At 43.9% G+C, this 26,673-nt stretch overlaps 1 protein-coding gene across 1 annotated transcript in view; it reads right to left on the bottom strand.

The window, feature by feature from the left end:
• Positions 1–4,112: 4,112 nt before the first annotated feature.
• The window catches only part of LOC140206151 (probable voltage-dependent R-type calcium channel subunit alpha-1E), a 632,362-nt gene continuing 609,801 nt past the window's right edge, over positions 4,113–26,673 (bottom strand). The window contains exons 44-49 of the mRNA XM_072274389.1: positions 24,740–24,845; positions 8,834–8,938; positions 7,786–7,954; positions 6,983–7,146; positions 6,635–6,651; positions 4,113–4,849 (exon numbers count right to left, since the gene is read on the bottom strand). Of these exons, the coding sequence (XP_072130490.1) occupies positions 4,333–4,849; positions 6,635–6,651; positions 6,983–7,146; positions 7,786–7,954; positions 8,834–8,938; positions 24,740–24,845 (1,078 nt within the window). The 3' untranslated portion in view covers positions 4,113–4,332. The remainder of the gene's footprint in view (positions 4,850–6,634; positions 6,652–6,982; positions 7,147–7,785; positions 7,955–8,833; positions 8,939–24,739; positions 24,846–26,673) is intronic.

Genomic DNA, 26,673 nt, shown 5'->3' on the forward strand with positions numbered 1-26,673 from the left:
AGGTTAGATCCTCAGAGATCTTGACACTCAGGAACTTGAAACTGCTCACTCTCTCCACTTTTGATCCCTCTATGAGGATTGGTATGTGTTCCTTCGACTTAACCTTCCTGAAGTCCACAATCAGCTCTTTCATCTTACTAACTTTGAGTGCCAGGTTGTTGCTGCAGCACCACTCCACTAGTTGGCATATCACACTCCTGTACAACCTCTCGTCACCCCTGAGATTCTACCAACAATGGTCTTATCGTCAGCAACTTTATTGATGGTATTTGAGCTATACCTAGCCACACAGTCATGTGTATATCGAAAGTAGAGTAGTGGGCTAAGGACACACCCCTGAGGTGCGCCAGTGTTGATCATCAGCAAGAAGGATATGTTTATTACCAACCCACACAGATTGTGATCTTCCATTTAGGAAGTTGAGTATCCAATTGCAGAGGGAGGTACTGGGGCCCAGGTTCTGCAACTTCTCAATCAGGATTGTGGGAATGACGGTATTAAATGCTGAGCTATAGTCGATGAACAGCATCCTGACATAGGTGTTTGTGTTGTCCAGGTGGCCATTGAGATTGCATCTGCTGTTGACCTATTGTGGCAATAGGCAAATTGCAATGGGTCTAAGTCCTTGCTGAGGCAGGAGTTTAGTCTAGTCATGACCAACCTCTCAAAGCATTTCATCATTGTCAATGTGAGTGCTTTTGGGCAGCTCATTAAGGCAGCCCACATTATTCTTTTTAGGCACTGGTATAATTGTTGCCTTTTTGAAGCAAGTGGGTGCTTCCACCCGCGTGATAATAAACCTGATTCTGATTCCAATTTATAGAGAGGTTGAACAGGCTAGGACTTTATTTCTTCGAAAGTAGGAGACTGAGAGGTGACCTTACAGAGGTGTATAAAACTATGAGGGGTAAAGATAGGGTGAATACACACAGTCTCTTTAACCCAGGACTGGGGAATCAAGAAGTTGAGGGCATAGGTTTAAAGTGGGGAGGGAAAAGATTTAATAGCAATCTGAGTGGCAACATTTTTTTTACACAAAGGATGGTGAGTATATAGAACAAGTTGCCAGAGGAAGTGTGTGAGGCAGGTACAACATTTAAAAGATGGCTGGACAGATAGTTGGAAAGATATGTTTAGAGGGATATGGACCAAATGCAGTCAAATGGCACTAGCTTGGATGGCTATCTTGGTTAATGTGGCCCAGTAGAGCTAACGAGGTCTGTTTCTGTGCTATGATTTGATGACTTCCTCCACACTGACAGCTCAGGTTTGGCTTTCTACATCTATCCAACAAAAACTATGTAAATGCAGCTCCTTGTCATCCACCGAGGCACTTTTCCTGGAATTCAGCAACTGCAGATAACCAGCCTTTCCAGTTTTGTGTCAGAACTTGTCTGTGCTGATGGAACATTGGCTTGGAGTCTCTCTCCACCTTCACTGCCCAACCTGCTGGGTGTTTCCAGCATTCTCTTCCTTTTCAGGATTCTAGCATCTGTTCTGCATCTCACAACGTTTCAGTCCCACCACACTCCCATCTTTCACCTTCTGCAGACAGCAATTAATCCATGTATACAGGCAATCTTTCTGGTCACACACAATTCTTTGCTCTCTCCACCATTCCCGCTTCCCTGTAACCTCAAACATGCTTGTATTCCAGTTGTCCCTAGTTCCAAGGTCTTCAACCGGAAATGTTCACTCTCTCTGACCTGCCGACTGTTTCTCATGGAAGTGCCTCTGCTTCTGACCAAGGAAGTGTGCGACAAACATTCCATCTAACTCAAAGCAAGAAACGAGCTGTAAGAGGAACTCAGTGGTTCAGGCAAGAATCTGTGGAAAAAGCAAGATGATCAATGTTATGGGTTGAAACCTTGCAGCAGAACACGCTTTGACATTTGATTTCAGGCTTTCAGGATCTGCAGATTTCTACTCTTTCAATCTCCACCATCTTCTTGTTCTCACCCTGAAATCTCACTCAGTGGGATTATTTGAGTTGGGACAGGTTAAGCCTGAGTACACAGGAGATGCAGGCTCCACTGGGGATTCATCACACACGGTGACCAGTGAATGGGGGGACCAGAGGTCGACCAATGATCTCAAACACCAGCTCCCTGCCTGGAATACACCAAGGACCTCTTCTGACCCTGCCACTCACCTCAGTGTCCATGGTTACCTTTTGTAGCCAAGGGAAGGAGATACGCTCAGCATCTGAAATGGGCGGGAGTACTTGGTGGGAGGAAAGGCAGCTCATTGCACAGGGAGGGAAGTGAATGTGAGTGGGTTAGCTATACATACAGGTAGGGTGTGGGGAGGAGGTGGGGATTTGTCACCGCAAGTTGAGGATGGGACCCTGACCAAGATGGTACTTTTACCCCTTCAACCCAGCTATTCACTTCCCTTGGGATCAACGCCACTCCTCACTTGGGTCAACATCTCCTTTCTGAGGATCATCTCTACCTTTCTTGTTCTGTCAGGAGGTGACCTTGCCACCAGGTTCATCCCATCTTCCCTTTCCCTCCTGGGTTTGCCCCACCTCTCTCCTCCCAGTGTCACCTCCCCCATCTCCTGGAGTCATCCCTACTTCTCCTTCCAGCCTTCTCACCCTGAGTACAAGCACCTTCAAGCCATACGTTTGGACTGGTTGAGATCACTTTACTGAAGGGACTTCTTTGTCGCAACTGCATTCCACCCATTGCAGGGAGGATGGTTTTGACCATCTCTGTTGCCCTACGTGGCTCTGGCAGAGTGACCCCAGTGTATGTTCATACCTGTTGTGAAGCTTGGGAGCTGGTAACATGTCCTTTCAGGAAGGGAGGCAATCTGGACTCACTCTCAGACCACTACACCATCACCTGGTAAAGGATTTTTATTGATTTGGACATAAAAGTTAAAGCTCCAGGACAAAGCAAACACCTTTTAGCATTCTGATTGTCAATACCACACAATACACTTTATAAAGGGCTATCGCAGTGCCAAAAGTACAATGTGAAAAGGCTAGAGAGTGGCTGAGTTTCAGTCAATGCCACTGGGGCAAAGCCCAGTGAATGTTATGGTCATCTTGCATTAAAAATCAAGCGTTTAATTTAAACATGTTTCATATATTGGAAAAGAAATCAGAAACACTTCTTAAAATCTCAATCACATGCCAGTAAGTTAATCACTGAACTCAATAGGTTGACAGAACTTTCCAAACTCCATGCATCATACTAGAAGCACACACCGGGCAGTCTTTCAGGCAGGAAGTAGGAAATAGATTACAGGAAGGTGGCAGAGTAAGGAAGGAGAACTGTAATTATTTACAAATAAAACTTTTCTACTTTCTCTGTTTAAAGCACTTCAGAAGTGGCAGCATTACAGCACATGGGATTTCATGTGGTCCTTGCACATTTCAGGAGTGCCTGTTATTGCCAAATCACTCTGCAATGAACTGCATGGTAGTCACAACCGGAAACACCTGTCTGGTCATGCTGTGGTCACAGTTGGTGGTGACAATGTGGTCTTACTGTAGTGACAGCCGGAGAAGCCTGACTAGTCCTACTGTAATCACTGTAGGAGACATCTGTCTGGCCCTACTGGTAGTCACAGTATAAAATGCCTGTCTATTCCTACTGTAGTCACAGCTGAAGATGTCTGTTTGTTGCTGCTGTAGTCACAGGGCACAGCTGATTCTGCCAACACATTTACCATTTTGGTGAAAATGTTAACAATATTTGTATAGCACAGCTTTTTTTTGGTTTAGATTTTCAGAAAGAATAGAACATTTTTCAAATATAAAGATAATGGGTGATCAAAAATAAGGAGGAAAGGCAAGGGGGCTGCTGCTACCCCAGGACAGGGTCAGGGGAGGGGTTGGAAGTTTTGGGGTTTTAAGCAACACACAACCTATGGGACTCGGAGTGAGGGAGCAGCAGGCTTGACTCTCTCCCCATCCAAAGTGTCTGTCACTGTTGGTAACGTACAAAGGGAAGGATCCAGGAGACTCATCCAATGCTGCTTCAGCAAGAGTGTGAGGTCTTTTACAACGTCCCTGTGCTGAATCTCCTGAAATGACACCTTTGTCCATATGTAGTTGGGTAATGCCAACTTGCACTTTGACTTATCCATGCATGGTCCAGTTTGGGGTGCTGGGAGTTGGGAGAGGTGGGAGCAAAACCTTCATCTTTCACACTTGGGAGACTGCACTCCTGGAGAATCTGGTCCCTTCAGTATCTATAAGGTTTTGCAGACTTCTTTGTTTTGGTTTTTCCTTGTAGCCACGCACCACGGTGATTTGATTTCCTCTCCCGTCCTCCTCCTTCGCTCCCCTGCCCAACCCCCTTTGCGTTCGTGCCAAGTTTAGCATTTGTCGTCCTCATCAGTGTCAGTGAAGGGGTCGGGGACAGTGGTTGCTCCGCATCGCACCACTCGAGTGCGGTAACTCCCGTTGGGCAGTTGCCAGGAGTGCCTGAGAGGAGGAGCAGAAGAAATGGTGTGGGACCTGCCGAGGCTTGTGGCCACTGCAGCTTCGAAGGTGAGTGTTTCCTCGCCAAGGGCCTGGTCCAGGCTGCCCAGATCATCATGGAGGGTCAGGGAGGGCTCTGATATGTACCGCAGCGGCGTCGAGTGCTGGCTGTCAGTCTTCTTGCTCAGACCAGGAGACTCGGTCCACAGTGTCTTGTTGGGTTGAACTCTCAGGGACTGATACCTGGCCTCTCTGCTCCTTGGGGTGGCTTGGCTGGATGGGGGTGACAAGGTGTCGGGGCGCTGTGCCACAGGGGAGTATGAAATATGGGGCCGGGGCTTGGTGGGCGTTTGTGGAAGCTGTCTCCGTCCATGCTTGGGTGTACTGGTCCCGGACGTGGAAGGGACCGGGCTCTCACTCTTAACCTGGAAGGACAGAAAACAGAAGGCATTTATTTTAAAGATGATCACGCCAGCAGGATGGGATCTCGAAGGTTGCTGTGTTTCAGTCAACTGAGTGGACTTAGCAGCCATAGTGAACCCCCTCTCACCAGACAATACAGTCACATCTCAGCAGCCAGCCCGTGGTTCTGAGCGGTGAGGTTGTAAGGTCAAGTCTCAATCCAGGCACTGGAGTGTGTCCGGACATCTCCAGTGTAGTACTGTGGCGGAGCAGGAGCAGGACAAACTGCCGTTAGGGATGAGGTATCACGGCACAAGGTACTTGAAGCAAGAAGCACTCTGCTGGAAGAATCCCGCAAGTCAAGCAGTATCTGTGTGTGGGGGGGGGGGGATAGGAATTGCTGACTTTTCAGTTTGAAACCATGCATCAGGACTGATTGGAGAGAGGAGGATGACTGTATAAAGAGAAGAGGTCGAGTGATGAGTTAGGCCAAGTTGGTGATCGGTAGACTGAGGGAGGGGTGAAATATGACAGGTAGGGGAGGGAAGGTGTGGAGTTGGACAAGTGTGTTACAGATAGGAAGAGTCTAAAAGGAGGCAAGGTGAGGGTGGGGTGGGGAGGAGGGTGAAGGCTGGAGACAGTTGCTGGAGAGCTACCAGTAGTGGATTCTGACAAGTAAAAACGGTGAGAAGGGAACCATCAGCAGACAGGTGAAAGACAGCTGGAACTGGATCCAGACTTTTTGGGGGGGGGAGGAGAAGCCAGTGGGTGGGTGGATGCAACCAAGGGGGAGAGAGGAAAATGGGTGATGGGAGCTGGAGAGGAGTTCAACAGGAAATATTGATAATTCCTTCCCCCCCACAGGTGCTGTACAAACCACTGAGTTCCTGCAGCCTGTTGCTCCAGATTCCAGTGTCTTGTGTCTCTGCTGCCCTTTGAGACTGGTGTCAAAGATGTGCTGTGCCATTTGAAGAAAGATTCAGATTCTGGATACAGAACATGCGAGTAGCCGTGTTCCCTACATCTCCTCATTGGTACAGAGTACAGCACTACTGGTGATGAAGTGCTGTTTGAAAGATGCCACATCAGATCCGAAAGTGGTACAGATAGTGTGAGCGTGGCGGGAGGAAGTAAGGGTTGGATAGAAATTGGGAAGATGTGGGGGTGGGTGATAAACAGAAGGGACAGGGTGATGTAGACAATCAGGTGAAGTGTAGAAAATCTGGCACCTGGAAACATCACATGCTAAAGTCATGCAGTCACAGAGTCATACTGCATAGTAATAAGCCCCTTGTCCAAACTCATCTATATTGACCAAGATCACTACTAAGCTGGTCCCATTTCCATGTTTGGTCCCTAACTCCCTAAGCCTTCCCTGTTAATACCTGTCTTTGAGTGTTTTGAAATGTAATTGTATCCATCTCTACCACTTCCTCTAGCAGTTTGTTCCTAAACAAATAGTGAAATGTCTATTTCTTTACCAAGCTATCACATTCACTTGTGATAAGTAGATCAGGTCCAGTATTTTCATTTTTGTCCCTTTTTGCATCTTCTACCTCTTGTCTCCCTCCTGGTTCTATTCACCCACTACCAACACATTTCATCCATCAAATCCATTTCCCCATCTGGTTCCACCTGCTCTTCACCTGTCCCTTCATGATCCCATTAGCACCTCCTTTATTGATCAGAATTGAATGCCACTTTGTGTTCCTGTTTATCTCCCTTCTGCAGTTGTCTCAACCTTCACCCTTCCATCTCCCAACCTCACTCTATCTGCCTCTACCTATCACCCACCTGCCTCTGGCTCCCAACTCCAGCCTTGCCTACTTGGATCTATCTGCCTGTCATGCTTCATCCATCTGCAGTCTACCAATCACCTTCTGGACCCTGTCTCAATTCTCCCTCTCTCCTCTTTATATTGGCCATCTCCCCTCTCCACTTTCAGTTCTGATGCAGAGGTTCAACCTGAAATGTTGACCATTCCTCCCCTCCCCCAGAGAAGCTGCTCAGTCAGATAAGATACTTCAGCAGACTGATTGTCACTACATATTTGGTGACAATGAACATTGGCTCTTCCATTGTGGTATCAAACCCTTCATCACTGAGAGATCAGTGGGCAGGAGTAAAGTCATGGGAACCTACCTGCTCCTGTACACTGTGTGAATATCCTGGGCTTGGTGATCGAGACATCCTCTGGTCCTGGCATGGGTGCTGTGGGTGCTGAGCGCGCTCCTCCGAGTTGCAGAGAGATCTCTCAGGTGAGAGGAGGCGCTTCCTCTCCTTGGAACGGCCTCTCTCGTGGCTGCCTGCATAGGGAGTACCCAGCACTCAGAGCTCAGCCTTGCTGAGGATTCTTCACAAATAAAACTCAATTGAGGCTTAAGTACAGTGACTAGAAATTTAGACAGCAATGCATTGTAAAGCCCAGACAAACTATGGTAACACTATATTCTGCATTCTGTTCATTGTTTTTCACTTTGGATGTACTGATGTTCTGAAATGATCTGTATGGATGGCAAGCAAAATAGAGCTTTTCATTGTATTTCGGTACTTGTGTCAATAATAAATCAATACCTATTCTAATGCTTAGAGAAGGCAAACGGCCAGGGAGGCTGTGTGTAATGACATGGAATCAGATGTGCTGTTGGTCAAACAGCAGTGGAGGGGAGAGAAACAGGTCTGGTGTTTCAGGTGATATCGTTCATGTTTACAAAATATCTTTATTTTCCTTCAACGTGAGACTTGACTCCAGCATTTCATGCTGGTTGACTGCGCCAGAACAATTGGATGGGTGGAATTCACGTGAGTATCTGTGGGATTAGAAATGTGGCATAGTAACCGATTGACCTACAAGGTCACCCATGTTTATCGTTTGAAGTTTGTGAGATGTAATTGAAACTCAGTCCGTCCTTACTCACCCAGTCGGGACAAGTGCAAAATCCTACCTGCATTTGAAGATCTGACGGATGACCTCAGATGTCGTCGGCTCCATTTTTGGTAAAGGTCCTCTGGACCAGCTCTTTCCAAAGAGTACTCATTGAGCCAGGCGCTGTTTGTGTGGTTGGCAGTAAATGTGGAGAAGGAACGCTTCATGGGGCTTGGATCTTCAGTGGACTGTCATCACAAGAACAACAAATATCTAACTCTTCAGCCAGCTGAGCCATGTATTAAGGCATACGTATTAACAGCAGTCATTTTAATTTCAACACTTTCACAACCTGGCTCTTTGCTCTTGCATTTATGTTATATAAAACTGGAGCATTGGCAACTCTTCAACCTCCTGAAATTCTGCCCAATTGCATGAGCTTCTCCATAGATCAGCTGGAATGCCTGGTAGTGTGTTGGCAGTTGGAACCACACAGAGGGTGTGGTTAACTTGAATGTACCTCCAGAGGAGGCAGATAACATTACGGCATTTGGGCAGGTACTTGGATAGGAAAGGTGTTAATGTGGACGATTGGGATTAGTGTAATGGATAGCATGGAGGAGGTGGGCTGAAAGGGCCCTTTCCTCTCCTCATAAATTTATATGATTCTCTGTAATTTAATTGTCTTCTCGAATGGGGTCCCTTTAAATCCAAATTGAATATCTCTGCGTTATTGACCTATATTCTATCATTTTCCAGCTTCCTTAAAATCTCATAAAATGACATGTTGCAGATTGATTCACATACATTGAGGTCAAACAAGAATGCAAGTGTAAATTCACCTGGGGCAAATGGGATAATTTTTTCACAGCCAATGGCTTTGACAGGAAAACAGTTTACACTGAACAGCTAAGACAGAGAAAAGATACTTTATGAATACTTTATGAATTGTTTCTGTAGATGGAATAGGGACATATGTTTCCCCCAGATTATAGATACAATCATCCATCAATTTAACAGCAAAATAGATTGCAGAGAGTGGTTTGTAGAAATTTCCAGGTAGCACAGAAAGAAATAGAGAACAAAAACACAATTGATTTCTGGATGGGGAGGAAACCAGCATTTACCTCGGACTCGGTTTCTAGTCGGGGCATGGATACTGCCCGGCCCTGGTTTTCAATGGGGAGATAGTGACCATAATGAGGATATTCTACTTTCACTTTCTTTAGTTCCTGTATATTACAAACCAAAATAAAACAATGAATATTGCTGAATATCCGATAAACAGGTAAATTTTAAACACTTCAAAATCTTGTGTGCAGACCAAACATTACAAAATTGGCCACAATTTTCAGTTATTCTGTTTACATTTCCATTAGAAACCCTGTGTATAATGTGAAAGCAACACACACACACACACACACAAAATGCTGGAGGAACTTAGCAGGTCAGGCAGCATCTATAGAAAAGAGTACAGTCGACATTCCGGGCTGAAACCCTTCAGCAGGACGGAAGATTTAAACTTCTTCAGAGTAGGCATCTCTGGAAGAGACTTCACAGTGCAGTAATCCAATCCAGACATTTTGTGTGTGTTGTTTGGATTTCCAGCATCTGCAGATTTTCTCTTGTTTGTATAATGTAGAAACTCTATACAGATGTAAACATGTCCTTCACCATTCTAGACTAATGATTCATAACAGTTTACTTAATGTTTTTTCAAAACCTATGGCTATCATTCCTTTCACTCTAAACTGGAATTTCTATACTCAAACTGTAATTTAATTTAAAAAAAAAACAGAAACATATTTAATTCACGTAGCAATGTGGAATTTACCTACTGAAATATCTATAACACACATTCATTTAAAACCCCAAAATGAGTAATCAGGACCGGATTATCTGAAGGGAAGGGTCATATAAAGATAACAGGGTACCTCCAAATAGAATTGGAAAAGAGGAAATAGTAATTAATACCAAGAATATGCAGACTGTTAGATAAAGGCAACACTCAGTGCAAGATTGGTAGATTATTGGCACCATAATAGCCAAACCAACACACACAAAATGCTGGAGGAACTCAGAAGGTCAAGCAGCTTCCATGAAAATGAATGAACAGTCAACATGGGGCCCATGTGGGTGTTCATGGCTACCCCTTGAGTTTTGAGAATGTGGCAGGAGTCAAAGGAGAAATCGTTGAGGGTGGGGACCAATTCTACTAGATAGAGGAAGGTGGGTGTGGAGGGGAACTGGTTAGTTCTTTTATTGAGAAAGAAATATCCAAGCAATCATACAGGAAGGAAGCAAGTTCTTTAGACCACCAGGTCAATGCTGTCAATTACCCATTTACACGAATCTGTTATTCTCCCCATGTGTACAGTTCTGGTCACTGAATTATAGGAAAGATGTCAATAAAATTGAGAGAGTACAGAGGAGATTTACTAAAATGTTGCCTGGGTTTCATCTAAGTTACAGAGAAAGGTTGAACAAGTTAGGTCTTTATTCTTTGGAGCGTAGAAGGTTGAGGGGGGATTTGATAGAGGTAATTATGAGGGGGATAGATAGAGTTGATGTGGATAGACTTTTTCCATTGAGAGTGGGGGAGATTCAAACAAGAGGACATGAGTTGAGAGTTAAAGGGCAAAAGTTTAGGGGTAACACGAGGGGGAACTTCTTTACTCAGAGAGTGGTAGCTGCCTGGAACAAGCTTCCAGCAGAAGTGGTTGAGACAGGTTCTATGTTGTCGTTTAAAGTTAAATTGGATAGATACATGGACAGGAGAGTTATGGGCTGAGTGCAGGTTGGTGGGACTAGGTGAGAGTAAGAGTTCGGCACGGACTAGAAGGGCCAAGATGGCCTGTTTCCCTGCTGTAATTGTTATATGGTTATATGGTTTCCATCAACTCCTTCCCCGCTCCCAGAGTACACCACTCACCTACACACGAGGGGAAATTTGTAGTGGGCAATTAACCCATCAACCCACATAACTTTGGCATCCAGTGGAAACCCAAGTAGTCACAGGGAGAACGTGCAAACTCCACACAAACAGCACTTAAGACCAGAAGTGACCCGGAGTCTCTAGCTTGGTGAACAGCAACTCTATTAGCTACAACACTGTGCTACCCAGCACTGGAACAATGTCGCAAAGTAACCAACATTCACAATTAAATGTTCCAGGATACAACAATACTTTAAAAGGAGTAGACAAAACAGAAATTGAGGAAGCCCTGGAAATAAAGATCATGATAAAGTTGGCAGAGAGGAGGGGTCCTATTCCAGGAAATCAAAGGTTCAATTTAATGTCAGAGAAATGTATACAATATACATCCTGAAATGCTTTTTCTTTGCAAAACATCCACGAAAACAGAGAAGTGCCCCAAAGAATGAACAGCAGTTAAACGTGAGAACCCCAAAGTCCCACCACCCCCCTACTCCCCCCTCCCACAAGGCAGCAAGGCATGAAGTTAACTGGGGTAAAGCTAAGAAACTGATGGGAGTTGTTAATAGGCAGCCAAACTGTCATGACAGTGGTGAGTTTGGTTTACTGTAAATCAGGAAATTGGATGACCATTTGCAAAGGAGAATACAAATACCATGAAGGGTTTAAAGCTAGACTAACTCGGCAAGCCAAACAAGCAGTAATTGTTTGGAGAATGACATTTTAAAATGTTTTTATTTAGAGGTACAAAGCAGAATGGGCCATTCTGCCCCTTTGAGCACACCACCCAACAACCCTGATTAATCCCTAACTTAATCATGGGGCAATTTACAATGACTAATTAACCTATCCGGTATGTCTTTGGACTGTAGGAGGAAACTGGAGCATCTGGAGAAAACTCAAGCATTCCTTACAGAAGACACCAGGACTGAACTCCAAATTTTGATGCTCCAAGCTGTAACAGCGCTAACTGCTTATTCTTAGAGGAATGGAATAAAACTAGCTTTTCTCCAATCCTCCAGCGACTGTGGCTAAGTATGTTTTAAATACCCAATCTGCCTCAGGACAGCAAGCAAATCTTCCTCTGTAATCCAAGCACAGCCCATCTATAGACTCTGTGTCCATCACCCGAGAAAATATAGATGCAAAAAATAACATTTAAGACCTCCCCCATCTCTTTCAGCTCCATGCATTGATTACCATTCTGATCTTCCAGAGGACCAGTTTTGTCCCTTGCAAACCTTTTGCTCTCAACATATCTGTAGAATCCCTTTGGATTCTAACAAAAGAGTCAACTGAAGGTGAATTAAGAAAGTTACAGGATGATGCCACCACTGTCTCCATGCTGTCACCATGAACCGTTCTTCAACAGAGGGTAAACAGGTGTTGGTGCCAACCTCTTTGTGCATCTGGTTGGAAAGCATATTGGACCAAGGAAGGACCATGCTGCTCAAAGAAATCATGAAAGTGATGAAAGCAGTGGTCCAACTACAACAGTTTTTGTAGGCAACATCAGAGAAAGCTTCTGATATGTTAGGCAGGCAGTTACTTGGAAAATGTGGCTTAGTTTTAAGCTGGACGAGAATTCAAAGAGCTTAAGTGAGTATAAAGAACCAAAATCTACTCTGCTTGCATTAAGGTTATTTGCATGAACTTTAAGTGAGAGACAAAAAGCTGCTTGTTAAAGCAGATGCAAAGACCAAAGTCCAGCTGGATGAATGGAAGACCTAAACAGAAGGAGTCGATGGAGATACGAAAACAGGGGATTTGTTAGATGATGTTGTGGATGAGGAAACAAAGAGGCGAGATCAAATCATAAATAAAGCAATAGAAGGATTAACAAGAGAACATTCCAGACCACTAAATGGGCCTTCCCAAGATCAAAATGTCACAAACTAGAAGAAAAAGAAAGGAGAAGAAAGGTGTTCGGAGCAGTCACAGAGTCAACTCCTACAATTTTTGTAGAATGCCTATGAGATGCCTTTTTAGAGCAGCTCATGGTTGAGCCCAAGAGGGGATCAGCTATTCTGGATTGGGTATGAAACAGAATTGATTAGAGAGCTTAAGGTAAAGGAACACTTCCCTAACAGGAGATCCAACACTGAATGAAATTGTATAAGGCATTGGTAAGGCCAAATTTGGAGTACTGTGTACAGTTCTGGTCACCGAGTTATAGGAAAGATGTCAATAAAATTGAGAGAGTACAGAGGAGTTTACTAAAATGTTGCCTGGGTTTCATCTCCTTAGTTACAGAGAAAGGTTGAACAAGTTAGGTCTTTATTCTTTGGAACGTAGAAGGTTGAGGGGGGACTTGATAGAGGTGTTTAAAATTATGAGGGGGATTGATAGTGTTGACGTGGATAGGCTTTTTCCATTGAGAATGGGGGAGATTCAAACAAGAGGACATGAGTTCAGAGTTAAAGGGCAAAAGTTTAGGGGTAACATGAGGGGAAACTTCTTTACTCAGAGAGTGGTAGCTGAGAAAGGTGGTGTTGTAGATAATGAAGTAGGTTTTCAAAGCTTGCAGAGAGATTTAGGCCAGTTAGAAGAGTGGGCTGAAAGATGGTAGATGGAGTTTAATGCTGAAAAATGTGAGGTGCTACATTTTGGTAGGACTAATCAAAATAGGACATACATGGTATATGGTAGGGCATTGAAAAATGCTGTAGAACAGAGGGATCTAGGAATAATGGTGCATAGTTCCCTGAAGGTGGAATCTCATGTGGCTAGGGTGGTGAAGAAAGCTTTTGGCATGCCGGCCTTTATTAATCAGAGCATTGAGTATAGGAATTGGGATGTAATGTCGAAATTGTATAAGGCATTGGTAAGGCCAAATTTGGAGTACTGTGTACAGTTCTGGTCACCGAGTTATAGGAAAGATGTCAATAAAATTGAGAGAGTACAGAGGAGTTTACTAAAATGTTGCCTGGGTTTCATCTCCTTAGTTACAGAGAAAGGTTGAACAAGTTAGGTCTTTATTCTTTGGAACGTAGAAGGTTGAGGGGGGACTTGATAGAGGTGTTTAAAATTATGAGGGGGATTGATAGTGTTGACGTGGATAGGCTTTTTCCATTGAGAATGGGGGAGATTCAAACAAGAGGACATGAGTTCAGAGTTAAAGGGCAAAAGTTTAGGGGTAACATGAGGGGAAACTTCTTTACTCAGAGAGTGGTAGCTGTGTGGAACGAGCTTCCAGCAGAAGTGGTTGAGGCAGGTTCGATGTTGTCGTTTAAAGTTAAATTGGATAGATATATGGACAGGAAAGGAATGGAGGGTTATGGGCTGAGTGCAGGTCGGTGGGACTAGGTGACAGTAAGAGTTTGGCATGGACTAGAAGGGCCGAGATGGCCTGTTTCCGTGCTGTAATTGTTATATGTTATATGTTACAATGTTAATTTGAGAAGAAGATGCTGAAGCCAGATAATCAGTAGAATTACAGAGGCATGAGAGAGGAGCTGGCCAAAATTGATTGAAGAGAACACTGGCAGGGATGATGACAGAGGTGCAATGGCTGGAACTTATGAGAACAATTCACAAGATGCAAGATCGATACATCCCAAAAAAGATGAAGTATTCTAAAACAGCAGGAACTCTGCAGATGCTGGAAATTCAAGCAACACACATAAAAGTTGCTGGTGAACGCAGCAGGCCAGGCAGCATCTCTAGGAAGAGGTGCAGTCGACGTTTCAGGCCGAGACCCTTCGTCAGGACGTTAGAAGTATTCTAAAGGCAGAGTGACACAACTGTGGCTAACAAGAGAACCCAAAGCCAACATAAAAGCCAAAAAGAGAGCATATAATACAGCAAGAATTAGTGGGAAGTTAGAGGATTGGGAAGCTTTTAAAGACCAGCAGAAGTTGACTGAAAAGGTCATAAAGAAGGAAAAGATGGAATACGAAAATAAGCTAGCTAATAATTAAATTAAAGAGGATACCAAGAGTTTCTTCAGATATATAAAGTGTAAAAGAGAGGCAAGAATCAGACTGCTGGAATATGATGCTGGAGAGGTAGTAATGGAGAATGAGGAAATGGTAGATGAATTTAAGAAGTATTTTGCATCAGTCTTCACTGTGGAGGACACAAGGTTCAAAACTGTCAGGGAAGAATTGAGTGAAGTTGCCATTACTAGGGAGAAAGTACTGAGAAACTGAAAGGTCTGAAGGCACATAAGTCATCTGGGCCAGATGGTCTATACCCTAGGATTCTCAAGGAGCTGGCTGAAGAGATTGGAGTCATTAGAAATGATCTTTCAAAAATCAATAGTTCCAGAGGACTGGAAAATTACAAATGTCACTCCACTCTTCAAGAAGGGAGAGAGACAAAAGAAAGGAAATTATAGGCCAGCTAGTCTGACCTCAGTGGTTGGGAAGATGTCGAAGTTGATCGTTAAGTACGTACTTTCGAGGTACTTGGAGGCACATGATAAAATAGGCCGAAGTCAGCATTGTTTCCTTAAGGGAAAACCTTGCCTGACAAATTTGGTGAAACTCGTTGAAGAAATAACAAGCAGTTTAGACAAAGGAGAATCAGCAGATGATGTGTACTTTGATTTTCTGAAGGCTTTTGACAAAGTGCCTCACATGAGGTTGCTTAAGAAGTTCAGAACCTGTGGCATTACGGGAAAGATTCAATCATGGATAGAGCATTGGTTGAATGGCAGAAGTCAAAGAGTGTGAACAAAGGGAGTCTTTTCTGGTTTGCTGCCAATGACTAGTGGTGTCCCACAGGGGTCTGTGTTGGTACTGTTTCTTTTTACATTACATGTCAATGATTTGGATGAAGGAATTGATGGCTTTGTGGCAAAATTTGTGGAAGATACGATGATAGTTGGAGGGGCTTGTAGAGAAAGCAGAGAGGCTACAGAAGGACTTAGACAGATTAGCAGAATGAGTAAGGAAGTGACAGATGGAAGTGTACGGTTATGCACTTTGGTAGCAGAAATAAAAACATAGACTATTTTCTAAATGGAGAAAAAATTCAAAAACCTGAGGTGCAAAGGGACTTGGGAGTCTTTGTGCAAGATTCCTTAAAGGTTAATTTGCAGGTTGAGTTGGTGGTGAGGAAGGCAAATGCAATGCTAGCATTCAGTACAAGAGGATTAGAATATAAAAGCAAGTATGTAATGCTAAGACCTTATAAGGCACCAGTACTATGAATATTTTTGGGCCCCTTATATAAGAAAGGATGTGCTTACATTGGAGAGGGTTCAAAGGAGTTTAAGGAGGCTTATTATACGAAGAGCATTTGATGACTGTGGGTCTGTACTTACTGGAATTAAGAAGAATGAGCATGGATCTCATTGAAATCTAATGAACTTTGAAAGGCCTTGATAGAGTGGATGTCAAGAGGATGTTTTCTCCAGTGGACACAGCCTCAGAAAAGAGGGATGTCCATTTAGAAAGGAGATGAGGAGGAATTTCTTAGCCAGAGTGGTGAATCTGTGGAATTCCAGAGACGGCTGTGGAGGGCAAGCCATTGGGTATACTTAAGGCAGAGGTTGATAGATTCTTAATTAATCAGGGTATGAAGGGATAGAGGAAGAAGGTGGGAGATTGGGGCACAGAGGGAAATGGATCAGCCATGAAGAAATGCCAGAGTGGATTTGATGGATCAAGCAAACATAATTCTGCTCCTATCTCTTATGGTCTTCCTTCAGACTCCCGTCTTTTCCTTTTGAATTAGTTCAATGTTTTTAAGTTACAAACACAACAACACCAAGATTGGGGGTACAGTAGAGAGTGAGGAAGACTATCAAACCTTGCAGCATGATCTGGACCAGTGGGAAAAATGGACTGAAAAATAGCAGATGGAATTTAACTCAGACAAGTGTGATGTGTTACACTTTGGCAGGACCAGCTGGGTAGGTCTTTCATGGTGACTGGTTGGACACTGAGGAGTGTGGTGGAAGAGAAGCATCTGGGAATACAGATCCATAATTTCTTGATAGTAGCACCACAGGTTGATAAGTTTGTAAAGAAAGCTTTTGGCACGTTGCCTTTCATAAGTCAATGCACTGAGTACAGGAGTTGGGACGTTATGTTTACATTGCATGAGAGGCTGCTCACCCTCTCAATTACGGATGCTGTGATCTAGATCTGAGATGTTCTTGACCCTGGCACCTGGGAGACAACATACCATCCAGGAATCTCATTCTTGTTCACAGAACCCACTGTCCATTCCTCTAACCAGTGAATCGTCTCTTTTGCCCCTTTCAATTCTGAGCCACATAGACAGACTCAGTGCCAGAGAGCTGACTGCTGTGGCTTTCATCTTGAAGTTCATACCCCTCAACAGTATCTGAAGTGGTCGCGAGGAGCAGTCACAGGTGTTCCCTGCACTGGTTGCCAATCCCCTTTACCCCTCTCAGTCACTCAGTTACCTGTGTCCTGCACTTGAGGTGTAACTATCTCCGTTTACCGCCGGTCAATAAACCCGTCAGTGATGTGCAGTTCATCCAGCTCTGGCTCCAATTCCTGTGCATGGTCTGCAAGAAGCTGCAGCTGAATGCACTTCTTGTAGTTCTTGTCATCAGGGAGACTGGAGGTCTCCCTGCTTTCCCACAGCCCACAAGAGGAGCATTCTACTGTCCTGCTTGGCATTCCCACTGCTCTAACTGTGCAATAAGTAAAAAACAAAGAAAAAAAATTACCTGAAATCTACCTACAGCTTTCACTTCTCACTGAAGCCTGTGTAACACTCTGTAAGGTTTCACTGCTAATGTAATGGTTTCTCTGTAGCAGCAGTGTGGGTCATGACCAGAGATAACAGGGGCTTTGGAATGTGCGCCATCCAGTGAGGAGCATGTTGTTTCTTCTTGTGTGTCTGAGAGAAGGTATTCATGGTGTTGTTTCTTCTTGTGTATTTGAGAGAAGGTATTCATGTCGGTGAGAGATGAAGAGACAAGACGCAGTGGAGAGAGTTGGTAGACCGCAGGACATAGTGGACTTGGAGTGAGGGTCTGGGAGTCGACGCCACTCGGAGGTCAATGGGGAACGAATGGATGAACACCCATGAGCTCCAATGTGCACATTAGACTGTTTAATTAAAATGGGCCCTTTTTCTTTTTATTTTCTTTACTAACCCTAAAGTCAGATTAAGAATTATAAAGCTCAATTGTTTAATTGCATATGGTGTACTGTCTGATATTTTGTGGTACTGATTTGTAACCGGGCAACAGCATCCACACAAATGAGATTTCTCAGTTTGGCTGGGCCAGAGGCTGGCTTCCCCTAGACAAACGCATGTTGGCCGAGCCTGAGGGTTACACCTGTATGAGACAAAGCCTGAACTTTCCACTCTAAACCTGTGCCACTCACACAGTGGCCACTCCACTTAAACATAACTTGTTATTATTGGCTCTTGCTAAGTGCTTACATAATCCACGGTTAGTGGTGCGCAGAATGTCCCGACTGCCCCCGCTTGCTTTTTTAAAATCTTCCTTTCACTGTGCACAATGGCTTCCAGCGATCTGTGGTGTGCAGAATGTCCCGAATGAACCCGTCTTTTGCCTCTCAGAGAAGTTTATCCACTCTCTCCTCATAGCACATGCCCTCTAATCCCGGCAGCATTCTGGTAAACCTCTTCTGCACTCTCTCCAAAGCCTCCAAATTATTCCTGTACTGGGGTAAACAGGACTGAATGCAATACTCTAGATACAGTCGAACTGGGGTTTTATAGAGCTGCAACGTCACTTCTTGGCTCTTAAACACAATGCTCAACTAATAAAGGAGTTTTGAAGGAGGTAAGTGAGAGGATTACTGGGCTCCTTTGTGTCCTCACTAGCAACAGGAGAGGTGCTGATGCACTGGAAAATAGCAAATATTTTGCCTTTGTTCAAGAAAGGAAATGCTGTCAGCTCAGGTCAGTGGTAAATAAGCTGTCAGAAAGGAGACTGAGGATAGGATTTGTGTGCTTTTGGAAAGGCATGGGCTGTTTAAGGACAGTTATGATGGCTTTATGCAGGCCAGGTCATGCCTTATAAACGTGACTGAGTTTTTGAGGCAACAAATATGCTTGATGAGGGTAAAGCAGTGGATGTTATCTGCCTGGATGTTAGCAAGGCATGTTATAAGGATGTTTGTGGTAGGTTGATTCAGAAGATAAATATGCTTAGGACCTAAGGTGAAATGCAAGTTTAGATTCAGAACTGGTTTGCCCATAGAAGATGAAAGGTAAGGGCTGAAAGCCTGTTATTCTGTCTGGAGGTCTGTGACCAGTGGTTTCTCACAAGGATCAATGCTGGGACCTCTGTTTGTGACATATATCACTAATCTGGATGAAAATGTAAACGGATGGATTAGCGAGTAAGCAGATGACACCAAAATTCGTGGGACTGTGGTCAGCGTGAAGGACTGGAAAGAATACAGCAGGCAGGGATCAGTTACAGGTATGGTTAGAGAAGTGGAAGATGGAATTTAATCTGCACAGGTGTGTGGTGTTGTACTTTGGGAGGACAAATTAAAGGAGAAAGTATTCAGCATTGAATTAGGGAGGGATCTTGGGTTCCAGGTCCATAGTTCTTTGAAAGTGGCTAGACAAGTGGATAAGGTGGGAAAGAAGGTATATGGGAAGCTTGCCTTCATTGGCAGGCATGTTTGAGTAAAATAATAAGGAAGTTTAGCTGCAGCTATACAAAACTTTAGTCAGACCCCACTTGAAGTATTCTAAGCAGTTCTGATTGCCCCATTATAGGAAGGATGTAGAGACTGAGGATGAGAGGGGGTTCAGAAGAGATTTATCAGGATGCTATCTGGATTAGATGGTATGGCCTATAAGGTAAGGTTAAACAATCTTGTGTTGTTCTCTGGTCTCACTGTAGAGAGGCTGAGCGGAGACCACAAGACTATAAGATCATGGCTGATCCAGTTTTCCTCAACACCAATCTCCTGCCTTCCGCCCCCCCCCGTATCCTTTCATGCTCTGACCAATCAAGAATCTATCATCCTCTGCATTAAACATACTGTACATAAAAACTTAAGCTCCACAGCTGATTGTGGCAATGAATTCCAGATTCACCACTCTTTGGCTAAAGAAATTCCTCCTCATCTCTGTTCTAAAAGGACGCCTCTCTATTTTGAGGCTATGTCCTTTGGTCTTAGACACTTCCACCATAGGAAATATCCTTTCCATATCCACTCTATCAAGGCCTTTCACCGTTCGATAGGTTTCAATTAGGTCACCCCTCATTATTCTAGATTCTGGTGAGTAGACCTGATAGAAGGTTTTACAATTATGAGTGGCATACAGCAGGTAGAGTAGACAGTCAGAATCCTTACCCCTGGGTAGAAATGCCAAACACGAGAGCACATGCTTTTATGGTTAGGGACAAGATAGAAGATGATGCGAGGGGTGTGTTTTTAATGCAGAGTGTGATAGGTACCTGGAATAGGTTACCAGGGGGTAGTAGAGGAAGGAGGCAGTTTTATGGAGGTTAAGAGGCTTTTAGATATGAATATGAAGGTTGTTGGATTTGTGATTAGTGTAGAAGGTGGTTGTAAGTTAAAACAGGACATTGACAGAAAGCGGTAGTGGGCTGAGTAGTGACAGATGGAGTTTAAAACGGAAAAGTGTGAAGTGATTTAGATTGGAAATTCGAATTTGAAGGTAGTATAGAGGGTTTAATGGCAGAATTCTTAGCAGTGTGGAGGAACAGAAGGATCTTGGGGTCCATGTCCAGAGATCCCTCAAAGTTGCTGAGCAAATTGAAAGGGTGGTTAAAAAGGCGTTTGGTGTGTTAGCCTTCATTAGTCAAGAGATTAATGTTGCAGCTCTATAAAAGCAACACACATAAAAGTTGCTGGTGAACGCAGCAGGCCAGGCAGCATCTCTAGGAAGAGGTGCAGTCGACGTTTCAGGCCGAGACCCTTCTTCAGGACCTCTTCCTAGAGATGCTGCCTGGCCTGCTGCGTTCACCAGCAACTTTTATGTGTGTTGCTTGAATTTCCAGCATCTGCAGACCTCCTGTTGTTTGCAGCCCTATAAAACCCTGGTTAGACCACACTTGGATTACTGTGTACAGTTCTGGTCACCTCATCATGGGAAAGAAATGGAAGCTTTAGAGAGGGTGTAGAGTAGATTTGCCATGATGCTGCCTGGGAGAGAATTTTTTTACGAGGATAGGTTGAGTGAGCTAGGGCTTTTCTCTTTGGGGTGAAGGAAGATGAGAGGTGACTTGATAGAGGAGTACAAGACGATGAGACATTGATTGAGTGGCTAGCCAGAGACTTTTTAACAGGGCAGATATGGTTAATATGGGCAGGCATAATTTTAAGGTGATTTGAGGAAAGTACAGGGGGATATCAGAGGTAAGTTTTACACATTGACTATGTGGAATGCCCTGCCAGGGGTGGTGGTAGAAGCAGCTATATAAGGGACATTTAAGAAACTCTTCGATGGTTACATGGTTGATAGAAAAATGGAGGGCAATGTAATCAGGAAGGGTTAGATTGATCTTCAAATAGGTTAAAAGGTCAGCACCATCGTGGGCTGAAGGGCCTTTGCTTTGCTATAGTGTTATATGTTCTAAGTGTTACAGATTGGTTCGTTTGCACAAATCTTGTTTATCTGTACATGGCTGTTCAATTTGACATTACCCTACAATCAATAAATCCACTACTAAGCTTAATGTGCCATGTTGATCTCTATGTAACATTAATCTTTGCTTGACTCTATCAATTTATATCAGGTAGTCTGTAGCGGCCATTTTATTTTATGCCTAGCCTGGTTATCTGTACAAACCTTGCTAATGCAAACAGGATTTGGTCATGTTGACCCAACGGGTTTAAACCCTGATCTTCACAATGTTCACGATCTTCATAACTGTTCATAGAGTCATAAAACACTACAGCACAGAAACAGGCCCTTTGGCCTATCTAGTCTGTACCGAACCATTAATCTGCCTAGTCCCATTGAGCTGCACCCAGACCACAGCCCACCAGACCCCTCCCATCCATGTGACGATCAAAATTATGCTTGAATGTTGAAATCGACCACTTGCAGTGGAAGCTTATTCCAAGCTTCTCCACCATTTGAGAGACGAAATTCCCCCTTGTGTTCCTCTTAAACATTTCACCTTTCACTCTTAATCCATGACCTTCAGTTGCAGTTTCACCCAACCTCAGAGGAAAAAAACCTGCTTGTATTTACCTCTGATAATTATTGGCTCATGGACCTCTGGTTTCTCTCTCCTGAAGTCCACAATTAGTTCCTTGGTCTTGTTGACATTGAGTGAGAGGTTGTTGTTATTATACCACTCAGCCAAATTTTCAATCTCCCTCCTATATGCTGGTTCATCACCCCCTTTGACACAGCTCACAACAGGGGGGTTATCAGCAAACTTGTGTATTGTGTTGGAGGTGTACTTAGCCACACAGTCATAGATGTAAAGGGCTAACTACACATCTCTGTAGTACTCCTGTGCTAATAAAGATTGTGGAGGAGATGATTTTGCTAAACTGAACTGACTGGGGTCTACAAGTGAAGAAATCAAGGATCCAATTAAATAAGCAGTTATTGAAGCCCAGGCCTTGGAGTTTACAGATTAGCTTTGAGGGGATGAGGGCGCTAATGCCAAACTGTAATCGATAAAGAGCATCCTGATGTGTGCACCTTTGTTGTCCAGATGTTCCAGAGTTGCGTGAGGAGCCAATGCAATAGCAACCGCTGTTGACTTGTTGCTTCAGGAGGTGAACTGGAGCTGATCCAAGTTGCCACTCAGACAGGAGCTGATATGCTTCAACACCAGCCTTTCAAAACACTTCACAAAAACTGTGGATGTAAGTGCTACCGAGTGATAGTTATTTAGACAGGTTACCACACTATTCTCGGGCACCGGTACGACTGAAGCCTGCTTGAAGCAGGTGAGTACCACATACTGCTGAAATGAGAAGTTGAAGATATCAACTAGCCAGTTGGGTGGCACAGGTCTTTAGTACTCAGCCAGGTAATCCATCTGGACAAGATGCTTTCCTTGGATTCACTCTCTTCAAGGCAGTCTGCAAGTCATCTTCAGAAACTGAGACCAAAGAATCCTGGGAGACATGAGAGTGCATGATGGTTCCTCCCTGTTCTGGTGCTCAAAGCGAGCACAGAAGGCATTGAGCTCGTCTGGAAACAAAGCGCTGTTGTCCCCTATTTCGTAAGATTTAGCTTTGTAGGAGGTTATGGTATTCAAACCCTGCCACAGCTGTCGAGCATGTTTTGTCGATTCCAGTCTAGTCCAGAATCTCCACTTTGCTGAGAGATGGCTCTCTGGAGATCATACCTGCACCTCTTGTAGCATTCTTGATCTCCAGACTTGAATGCCTCTGATCTGGCTCTCAGAAAATTCCAGATTGCATTGTTCTTCCAGGGCTTGTGACTGGGGAAAGCCCTTAATGATTTTGTGGGGACACACTCGTCCACAGCTGTTTTAGTGAAGTCTGTAATGACCCTGGTGTGGTCATTCAGATTCTCAAATGAGTGCTTGAACACTGCCCAGTCCACTGGCTTGAGGCAATCCTGTAACCATTCCTCAGCCTCCCATGACTACCTGTTGATCGCTGATCTCTGGAGCCTTGCTCTCCAGGCCCTGTCTGTATGCAGGAGGTAGGAGGACAGCCAAATAATCTGACTTGCCAAAATGCAGTCTCGGGAAGGAATGATAGACATTCCTTATCGTAGTGTAGCAGTGGTCTAGTGTGTTGGGGCCTGTAGTGCAACCGGTTACATGCTGGAGATAACTGGGCAATCTTCTACGTTTTAGGGAATAAAGTAGGTACTTTATTCTATCTTTCCCTTTCAGTCAAGTCTGCCAACACTCTTGTAATTTTGCTCTGCATTCTTTTAATCTTATTTATATCTTTCCTGTATGTAGGTGACCAAAACTGGACACAATATTCCAAATTAGGCCTCGCCAGCAATTTATACATTTTCAAATAACATCTTATCTCCTGTACTCAATACATTGATTTATGAAGGCAACTCTGTTTACCTGTGACACCACTTTCAAGGAATTATGGACCTGTATTCTTAGATCCCTTTGTTCTACCACACTCCTTAATGCCCTACTGCTCACTGTGTAAGTCTGACCCTGGTTTTGTCATCCCAAAGTGCCACACCTCACACTTGTCTACATTAAATTCCATCTCCTTACATTCTGCTGATTTGTGCATACCCAGCCAGTCCGTATGATATGCACAGATTGTATGTTACAAACAACGTGTGCATACCCAGCCAGTCCGTATGATATGCACATACTGTATGTTACAAACAACATGTGCATACCCAGCCAGTCCGTATGATATGCACAGATTGTATGTTACAAACATCGTGTGCATACCCAGCCAGTCCGTATGATATGCACAGATTGTATGTTACAAACAACATGTGCATACCCAGCCAGTCCGTATGATATGCACATACTGTATGTTACAAACAACATGTGCATACCCAGCCAGTCCGTATGATATGCACAGATTGTATGTTACAAACATCGTGTGCATACCCAGCCAGTCCGTATGATATGCACAGATTGTATGTTACAAACAACGTGTGCATACCCAGCCAGTCCGTATGATATGCACATACTGTATGTTACAAACATCGTGTGCATACCCAGCCAGTCCGTATGATATGCACAGATTGTATGTTACAAACAACATGTGCATACCCAGCCAGTCCGTATGATATGCACATACTGTATGTTACAAACAACATGTGCATACCCAGCCAGTCCGTATGATATGCACAGATTGTATGTTACAAACATCGTGTGCATACCCAGCCAGTCCGTATGATATGCACAGATTGTATGTTACAAACAACGTGTGCATACCCAGCCAGTCCGTATGATATGCACATACTGTATGTTACAAACATCGTGTGCATACCCAGCCAGTCCGTATGATATGCACAGATTGTATGTTACAAACAACATGTGCATACCCAGCCCGTCTGTACTTCATGAACAATCTGTTACTTGATCTTGAGCCATTCTTGTTCCAACCAATAATTTTATACAGTACCCATAATATTTTTAGGTCTCTGGCAGATATCATAGGACCCATTACCTTCCCTCTTGCCATGTTCACTCTGATCTGTCTGGTGGTTGAATTCCTACCTTTGGCCGTTGGTTGTGGATTTCTTCTCCTTGGCTTGATGTCCTGCCTTGCTGGAACATGACTGGGGGTAAAGGTACCAAAGGGGCAAATTCACTTCTGCTATCCCTGTGAAGGGGAAAAAATGGAGGAAAGTCAGACAGAAGGTACATTTCCACTGTTCCATGACTGGTCCGAGCTCAAAGAATTTTTTAATCTCTGAATATTAGCTACTGCAGTAGTCAGGAAGCACTGCCACTGCCCATACAATAGGCTTTTCTCATCAACAATGGGATAATGATCAGATAATGGCTTAGGCAGTGTTAGGTGAAGGATGAGATTTGGCCAGAATTTATTCATCTCCAAATTTGGCCCTGAGATTGTTGATATTAGAGAGGAAAGGACAGTCACGGTTTACAGTTGGGGTTCCCAACCTGGGCTCTTTGGACCCCTTGGTAATGGTAGGGGTCCATGGTATAAAAAAGGCTGGAAATCCCTGAAAACCCAGCACCTTGACATCACTGCACTCCCTCAGAAATACACTTGAGCATCTGCCTACATTATATGTTCAAACCATGGCAGAGAATTTGACCACAGGATCTCTGACCCACTGGTGGGAAAGCCATTGGCTGCACTGTCCAGTACATTATGAACGGTGGCGGGGGGGGGGGGGAATTGCTGAGGTGGAACTGAAACTTCTCATGCTGAGAAGTATATAAACTGCCAAAGGGCACTGTCCCTCACAATGACTGGAGATCAAGCTGCAGCAACTCTCCAGTGAGAAAGGTTCCACCGTCTAGAGGCACTGATTTTACTCACACTTGTACAGAAATGGTGGAAAGCCCTGCTATAACAACAAGAAAAGAAAAGCAACAGGAATAGGCCACCAGTTTATTCAATATAATCATAGCTAATCTATCTTGGCATCAACTCTTCTGTGTCAGTTGTCCATAACCCTTCAGTTCCTCAATCTTTTAAATATTCATCTATCTTTACCTTAAATATAAGACCATAAGACGTTGGAGCAGAATTAGGCTATTCAACCCCTTCTCCTGCCTTCTCTCTGTACCCTTCGATGCTCTGATTAATTAAGAACATATCAGCCTCTGCTCTTAATATATTCAACGACTTGGCGTCTACAGCCCTCCATGCCAATGAGTTCCACAGAATCACTGTGCTCTGGTGAAAGATGTTTCTCCTTATCTCTGTTCCTAAAGGATGTCCTTGTATTCTGAGTCTGTGCCTTCTGGTCCTAGACTCCTCCATTATAGGAAACATCCTCTCTATGTCCACTTGATCTAGACCTTTCTGTATACAATAGACTTCAAGGACATCTCCCCTCATTCTTCTAAACTCCATCAAGTAAGCGCAAAGCCATCAAATGCTCCTCATGTGTTAACCCTTTTATTCTCAGGATCATTGTCGCAAACCTCCTCTGGACCTTCTCCAATGCCAGTATCTCCTTTATTAGATAAGGGGCTGAAAACTCACAATATTCCAAGTGTGTTCTGACCAATGTCTTATAGCGCCTCAGCATTAATCCTTGTTTTTTAATCTCTCGAAATGAATTCTAACATTGCATTTGCCTTCCTTATCACCAACTCAACTTGAAAGGTAACCTTTAGCGAATCCTGTACAAGGACTCCCCAAGTCCCTTTGCACCTTAATTCTTAACATTCTTCCTGCTTGGATGGTCTGTGCATTAATTCTTCATACTAAAGTGCATGACCATACACTATACAGTTATGCACTTTGCATACATTCCCTACACTGTATTCCATCTGCGCTCTTTACTCATTCTCCTATGTCCAAGACCTTCTGCAGACTCCCTGTTTCCTCAACATTACCTGCTCCTCCACCTATCTTCCTATTGTCTTCAAATCTAGCCACAAAGCCCTCAATTCCGTCAACCAGATCCCTGATACATAACGTGAAAAGATTCGGTCCCAGCACCAAC

Source organism: Mobula birostris, chromosome 12 (assembly GCF_030028105.1).
Source record: "Mobula birostris isolate sMobBir1 chromosome 12, sMobBir1.hap1, whole genome shotgun sequence".
Lineage (NCBI taxonomy): Eukaryota > Metazoa > Chordata > Chondrichthyes > Myliobatiformes > Myliobatidae > Mobula > Mobula birostris.